General features: G+C 39.2%; 1 protein-coding gene across 2 annotated transcripts in view; it reads right to left on the bottom strand.

Moving 5' to 3' along the window:
* Positions 1-6,662: 6,662 nt before the first annotated feature.
* The window catches only part of Epc2 (enhancer of polycomb 2), a 90,819-nt gene continuing 89,322 nt past the window's right edge, over positions 6,663-8,159 (bottom strand). For both annotated transcript variants that reach the window (XM_048425688.3, XM_048425689.3), the window contains one exon: positions 6,663-7,925. In XM_048425688.3, the coding sequence (XP_048281645.1) occupies positions 7,853-7,925 (73 nt within the window). In that variant the 3' untranslated portion in view covers positions 6,663-7,852. The remainder of the gene's footprint in view (positions 7,926-8,159) is intronic.

Below are 8,159 nucleotides of genomic sequence, written 5' to 3'. Positions count from 1 at the left end.
GAGGAGGTCTAACATAATCAATGGACTAATCCACTGACAAATTTCCAATTAGATGGCATTATTGGGAAGTGATAAGCACTTTTGGAGCTAGGGACCTTTGTTGAGGCTGTACCCTTGGGACCATAGTTTTTCTTAGGTCCCTCTATGCCTGTCTTGTTCATGGTTTCCTTGTAGTCAGAGTTTTTCCTCAGAACCACTGACCAGCTCCCAAATAACCACACAGAGACTTAACATTAAATATAAATGCTTGGATAATAGCTCAGGCTTATTACTAACTAGCTCTTAGAACTTAAATCAACCCATACTTCTTATCTACACTCTGTCATGTGCCTTTCTTTAGCACAGCATATTCATCTTGTTTCTCTCAGCACCTCTTGGTGACTCCTTCCTCTTCTCTTTCCCCCAGCACTCTTTCTGACAAGTCCTGCCTAACCTTTTCCTGCTTACCTATTGGCCAGTCCACTCTTTATTAATCAATGAGAGTGATACAAATTGACAGTGTACAAAACGATTGTTCCACAGCATTTCCTGATCCCCCGAGGTGAGCAGCTTTGCTCTGCCATGCCCTTCTTCTTGCAATGTTCTGTTTCATGGGGCCCAGAAACAATACTACTAGCTGATCATGGACTGAAACTGTGTACCAAAATAAACCATGTCCTCTTTTGACTTGTTTCTGAGGCATTTGTCATAGTGATGAATGAAACACTAACCCCCATACTCTAAACACCCAGGGGCTCAAACTTCTTGGATACAACCAACTACGGGGCAAAAAAGAATCAGAAACAAACACAGACTTCTTTTGCTGTCATTACCGAAAGAGTAGATAAGAGCTACCTATGTAGTGCTGGCCTTGAATAGGTAGTCTAGTCAGGACCTAAGTGTATACGAGAAGACAGCTTTCACCAGGGCCTCACTAGGTAAAGGGATGAAACTAAAAGTAGGTTGAGTGAGGTGAGACCCAGAAAGACAAATGTCACATGTTCTCTCTTATCTGAGGCGCCTCGTTCTTCAGATGTGGGTACATATACTGGAGTCGCTGTAGAAACCAGGAAAGTCAAGGAAGGCTATGAGAGGAGGCCAAAGAGAGAGGATGACAGGTTATGAGAGAATGGAAGGGGATGAGAAAAATGAAAATGCTTTATTTAGGGATGGGGGATGCAGGAGGAGGGATGAGTAAAACAAACTGAGCATTCTGGAAAAGTCATAGGAATCAAATTAGTATCTATCTACATAAAATTACATATAAGAAATCTGAATCTGTATATACATATATAAATTTAGTTTAAATAAAAATTTCTCATCTGTGATGACAATGCTTCCTCCCCCACATAGATTATAACAAAAACTCCAACAACAGGCTTGAGAAGCATCCTTTTGACTTTTTAGTTAACGCTGTCCAAAAGACTCCCCAAACATTGCAGGGTATTGTTGTCTTCGGTTGGCTTCCAGAGGTGGAAGGTAAGTCCTTATTGCAGGAGATATCATGCACCTTGGACCCAAGCTGGGTCTAACCTGAAAGCTTATTCCCTAGAAGGACTAGCTTTCAGGGTAGGAGAGGGTTCCATGCAAATTTCTAAGGGAGTAAGCAACGCTAGGAAGTAATCCAACCTAGCTGATACCTATGAATCACAATGAAGGGAGAAGTAAATAATGCAGTATTGATTTCAAAAATGGTATTATTTTAAAAAGAAGTATATGGAAGGGTGTGTGTCAGTCAGGGCAAATTGTTGCAGCTCTATACAGTTGGGACCTAAATATCTGGGATTTTGATACCCAGTAGGGTCCTGTGTTGTTGACTTCTTTTTTTAACTCTTTGGGGGCTCCACCACCCACTTCCCAAATAATCACACAGAAACTTACTCTTGTTTATGAATACCTGGCTTTAGCTTATTTCCAGATAGCTTTTCTTAAATTATTCTACCTTTTGCCTCTGGGTTTTTAACCTTTCTCTGTGTCTGTATATTTTATTCTTTTCTTCTTATTCTGTCTGGTCGCATGGCTGGGTGACTAGACCCTGGCATGCTCCTTTTTATACTTTTCTGACTCCTTCCTTCTTCTCTCTCCTCTATTCTCTCTGCCTTCCAGCCCTGCCTGTTTCTCTCTCCTACCTATTTGCAGTTCAGCTCTTTATGTTTCAGTCAGGCAAAGTAACAGAGAATTAAACAAATGTAGCATAAAAGAATGTAACACATCTTTGTATCATTAAACGAATATTCCACAGCATAAACTGAGGTAATACAACTTCGACTAATATTCTACAACAGTCCTGGAAACCCTTTCTTTGGTACACACCGATTCTGATACCCATTAGTGTTCTGGAGCCCATTTCTTTTGGATACCCACTGATGAGCTGAGTAGAGAGTTCCATGTTATCCTGGGCTTCAGGCATCCACGGGAGGTCTTGAGATCTATTCCTGTGGGTCTACCACAGTGACACACACACACACAGATTAGAGAAGGTATGTGGGCAACGTTTGGTCTAAAGGGGTTGAAAGAGCTCATCATGCTGCCATAGAGGAAGAATTCTTAGAGCAGAATGTTCTGGAAGAACTTTCCAAGAATGGCATCCAAGAATGTTCATTGGAAGCTTGGATTGCTTGGGATGGGTATATCTAACATTTATGTAGAGAATTTTAAGTAACCACATTTTAGATCTGCAATGGATGGCTGAAATAGAATGCCTCCCCCTAAATTGCACAAGCTTAAAGTGGGGTAGAGAGAAGCAGTTGTTATAAATCTTTTTATAACCCACATGAATTCTAGTGGCTGGGAACTTGTATTTCAGGGGAGTTAATGAAGCCAGGGAAGTAATTTCTCTCACTTTCACAAGGAAATAAAATCTGTGCTTCTTGCATACTACCATGAATACAAAGCAGGAATGTCAACCTTAGCTGTAGTCATTATGTGGAAAGGGAGCATGGGAATGACCAGTCAACCCAGCCACCCAACTACACAAGCAAAGAACTGCAATGATTTAAGCACACACTATTAATACCCTGACTCAATCTTGGTGGCGCCAGTTCAATCAGCCTGGCATACGAGAGCATATACCTTTTTTCAGTATCTTTACCCCACTTGGATGGGTACTGCTGTGGCCCAGATTCAGCTTCCTAAGTAGCTGGTATTATAGGTGTGTCCTGCCCTGTCCTACACACATAGTTCTCAATTTTAGATGTTCTTGAAGCCCAGGAGTGCTGCACAGAAGTGTCCTCAGGCTTTCTCACATCTCCCTACTTGATAATTTTTGTCCCAATTTTCTTACAGATTGCTCCTTTCTCCCCACACTCCGCTTCTGCTGGTTCTATCACCCGACTGCTTCATTCCTTGGCTACTGTCCCACCCTGCCCACATAGATGCTCAGGCTCTGCCGCTTGCTGTTCTCGCCGATTCCAGCTTCCACAAAGGCTTTGGGGTTGTTGATGTCTTTCTGCAGTCCTGACCTTATCGCTTGCCCAATAAAACAGCTGTGTTTGTATTTGAGTGTCTTAAATTATTTCTTTATAGAATTTGGCAAATAATTTAGAAGGTATTTTCTCAAGTAATTCTGGATATTTCAGTGCCCTAATCTAATGTCCCGAGTTGAAGGTGTGCTGGAATAAATGGTAGCAAGATGCAGTTATCTAATCACAAAAAGGGTGAGGCAGACACACCCTTTAATTCCTCTTATTTATGCCAAAATTGTGCAAGGTCACTGACCTATTTTAAACCAACAGAATATAGCAAATATGAAGGTTTGGAAGATGGGATAAAAGCCCTGAATCACTCAATGGAACTCACCAGGCAGCTGACATTACCTTCAGTAATCGTTTCGTAAACTATGAATGTCATAGCCACAAGGACAAGAATGGTTACAATCTAAGGAGCTTGGAAATGGACCCTTCTCTATTTGAGCAGCTAGACTAGAGCGCAGTTCATGTACCAGGGCACTGCAGCAGTTCCAAAGCTACACAGTGACGTTGTTCAGCAATGTTAACATACTGGTATCCTATGCTGAAACCCAAAGCCTGCATCTTGGCTTTCTTAACCTGACCTCTCTCTGTTACGGATCAAAATCAACTCTCTTCAGTGAGACAAGTGCATTCAACACATTCTTAAAAAGTTGTGCGCCATGTGTCCTGGTTGCCCAGATTAAGAACAGAAAGTGTTCTATATGAGTAGTTACAGGGCTTGAATACCATTGCTCTGGGTGTCTGGCTTTCTGAAATTGTTTGGATTTTCATATGGAAGGTAAAATATTTGATTTGGCATAGACTCTTTTGGAACAACCTAAAATAAGCACCAAATGATTACTGAAATACATGACTGTTATCTTTCTCTTACCTACGTTAAAACTTTTGACAGCTAAAAGCTCTTCAGACAGTATGAAGTATAGGAGGGCACATACCTGACTTGCTATTGCTACTGTATGATGGTTATACAGCAATGGATACTGACAAGGTCAGGGAAGATAAATTTCTGGAATGCCTTGAGAAGGAGCTGTCTAAATGATACAAATTCAGGGATAAGAGCAGAAAAGGATCAAAACATCCCTCTAAAATTTGCACTCTACATTCTGCATTCTCTGTTGGTTATAGTCATTATGTTGGTTACAATACCTTACATGAGTTTATCTAGATGTCTGCTGCAATACACTCACCATTAGTCAGTTTCTTTGTCATTCATGATTCAAAGAGTTCAAGACTAACTTAGATCTGACATTGGCAAAATGTCCCGAAAGGGCCAATCTCAGCCAAGTCCTGCTCTCATAGGTGTATGCAGACTGAAAGTTTTGAAAAACTCATTGGCTACATCTGGAGGACTGGGAACAGCGAGAAGCAAGGCTTGCAAATGCATGCAGCTTGGTGGTGAAGGAGTGTGGGTGAGGTGGAGGTTGTCTGGGTAAAAGCCAAGCACAGGGCAACACAGTGGGGCAGCTCGGGAGGGGATTTTCACATTGGAGGTGGCAGGTATTGACTAGTATAGTGACTACCTGGGTTTAATCTCCCCACCCCCCCAGCTCAGGAGCTCAGCTTGCTCCAAACCTCTGACCAGCAAAATGAAGTATTACCTTTTAAAATTGTTTGTCAAAAAGAGTCAAGGGACAATAAGCACATATTATGTCAGAAGGTGTAATATCATACTCGAATTCAGTTGAACATACCAAGTCAAAGTTTCTAAAAGGTCGACTCTCCTCACTGTTCTCAACTCCTTCCAGCCCGGGCCATATTAACCACAAATTACTTAACAGTCACGGACACCGTGCCCTGTATTTTTCAGCCAGCTACAATACTATATGTACACAATTAAAACATGCACTGTGCAAATACTTTTATTTCCTTTTAGTATTTTGCAAAAACATACACTATGTCCTCCAATGTACGTGGAGTTTTATGGTAATATTGACTACTTTGATTTACTGAGAAAGGGGTATTATGCAGTAAGGCAGAAAAATACAGTTTGTCAGATATTCTGCCTACACCAATTAAAGGATGATCCAGCACATAAGTTACTCTTCTCTAATTTAAACCAAGGCACACATACAAGTAAAATCCATTCCTGTCCAAACCCCCTCCAAAGGAATGTCTTTCTGCAGTATTCTGAAATATTCTAAGAACTTGTGGCAGCATGCTGAGTAGACCTGTTCTGGGAACCACGCACACGAGTAACTGAAATACCACTCATGAAGCAGGTACAACCACCAAAGTAAGGGAGGCTTAGATTTTCTATTTTACTTCAAAAGGAACAAATTGGCCATCAGTCTTTGATAAATTCTGGACTTGCTATCACCTCCAGAAACTATACAAATAAAGAGTTCTCTAGTTTTACTAATTTATAACACAAACGCACACACACGCACGCACGCACACACACGCATGCACATACACACACGCACACACACGCGCACACACACACATATATCACATAAGGCAAATTAACTTCATGCTTTACTTCAGCAAAACGGGGGAAAAGCTTTCTCTGAAATTGGCACTGAAGTTTCAAATTCTTAATAGCAAGAAGATACATCCATCTGTAAGCAGAATGAACAGTCACATACATATAAATCAAAATTATTTCCTTTATATCATCAGCAGTGAACCCCAGAGGTAGTATGGCAGAAACAAGCATGGATCCTAACAGGTCACAACCAACCAAGTAATTCAATTTATTTTTTTTTTCCCCTGTGGTTTTGACCATAAATTGCTTTACATTTAGGATCTGAATAAGAACCACTCTTCAGCAGAAATCCTGGTCCATTAATTTAACTGACAATAAGTTTACAACTTTCAGACTGCAGGTATAAAAAAGGTATAAAATTATGTTCAGTTTGAAATGGTTTTAATCGTATTCATTAAAAATATTTACATTTCCCAGGACTTCCAAAACCCCCTTGCAATATAATTCTACACTATATTCTACTTATAAAATGAGGCTCATGTATGAGATTTCAATGACTGCTATACTGCAAATTACCTACATTCTGTAAAATATTTTAAGAACTTTTCATAGCAAAGGTAGTTTATATTGGATTATCTGAAACCCAAGTGTCCACAGATGAGCCTCTTAGAACTCTTGGCTGAATGCTTGGAGCACTGTGAGATGACAAGCGCTACCACGTGCTAGCCTGCCCTTTGTTTCACTTACATCGTGTGCACATTGTGAAATAAACAGATATGCAGCATGGCCGTGTTTTGATATGTATTTTTTATTTCCCTGCAGTTTTCACTTATCAAGAACAAGTAACAGGGAAAGTTGTCTGAACTAGTGCATAAACAAACATTCTGAAACACCACTACACGTATCTAATTTACAAGAACCGTATAAAAAAAGTCACTAAAACACTACACTATGAAGGTGTCCAACACTTACAGTCAGACTTTTTCCAACCCGTTACTTGCCTTGTAGCCACAGGAAAACTCTCCAAAATTGAAAAGACAATCTTGCCACAACCCTCCCCCCTCCCAAAACCTGGGATGGCTCGATATATAGACTTCCAATAATTATTGCAATGATATAATGCAATACATACCTGGTAAATATCTTTTATGTGGTGTGTTACAGTTTTAAAGCCAGTTAAAATATGCAGTCTTCAGATAAAATGTAATCCATGAAAAATTTTCATATCTGCACAGTTTAAATGTGCTAGATGCATAATTTTCCTAGTCCACTTTTTCTGTGTAATTATTTTTATAAACTGGTATTATAAATAGAAATATACATTCAAAATATATGGAAAAGTGAATTACTCCATTAAATTTGCATGTATCGATCCATCCCTTTCCCCTGCACAGTAATAGAAAATACTATTTTGCCTTGAAGTCGTATTTGACAGTGAAATGCCACTAAAGTATTTACCAAAAAGTCCATCTAGTCAAATTGTGAAACAAAATGAACCAAGTGAAAACTTTACAGTTCCTTTAGAAAAAAATTACAAGAATTTCATTTCCTAGCTATGAATCTTTAACTTTTAGACACAAAGTTGGATTTATTTTTTTTTACAAGATACAAAATGTAAACATGGCAAAATAAATAGTTAAAACAAGTGATGCAGGATCCCATTTCATGCTCATGATCCCATTAAAGAATTATTTTTAAAATCCATTCAGTTGCAAATTCAAGTGCAAAAGCATGATGATGAGTATCTACTATTCAAGTAACAGAAATAATATTGATGATACAAATAAACTATTTTACAAGGTAGTGATTTTCCCAATTTTACAAAATATACATCATATATCGATTTAACATCTGATATACTGTAGTCCATTTAGGTCCATTGTTCTGCTCTGTGATCCACAGAGTGTTGCCTTTTGTATTCCGCTGGAATATGAATGACTGCACACCATCCGCACAGGTCAGAGCCACATGCTGTAGGTTATGTCACTTCCATAGCTACTGTTGTCTCTGCTATTCCATTCAAACCCAATCTTTCTGGTTCATGGTTCTCTCTATAAGAAGACAAAGTAGAATAAGCTTTAGAACTCTTGAGAATCTATGGATAGGCCACGTTTTTTAAGTAGCTATAACTAAACCTAAAACCCTCAATTCTCATCTTTTCCAGGCAGAAATTAAGATTTCTCTTCCTTCAGCCCAAAAATTTTTGTAATTTCTAATACGAGTGATAAAATAGGGAATATATAACATGACTAATCCACGTTTCTTCTTATCGGCTTATGGTCAAA

Source organism: Myodes glareolus, chromosome 21, assembly GCF_982192425.1.
Source record: "Myodes glareolus chromosome 21, mMyoGla1.1, whole genome shotgun sequence".
In the NCBI taxonomy this organism is placed as follows: domain Eukaryota; kingdom Metazoa; phylum Chordata; class Mammalia; order Rodentia; family Cricetidae; genus Myodes; species Myodes glareolus.
Note: the sequence above shows the minus strand (reverse complement) of the source record. Positions and strands in the feature narration are given on the sequence as shown.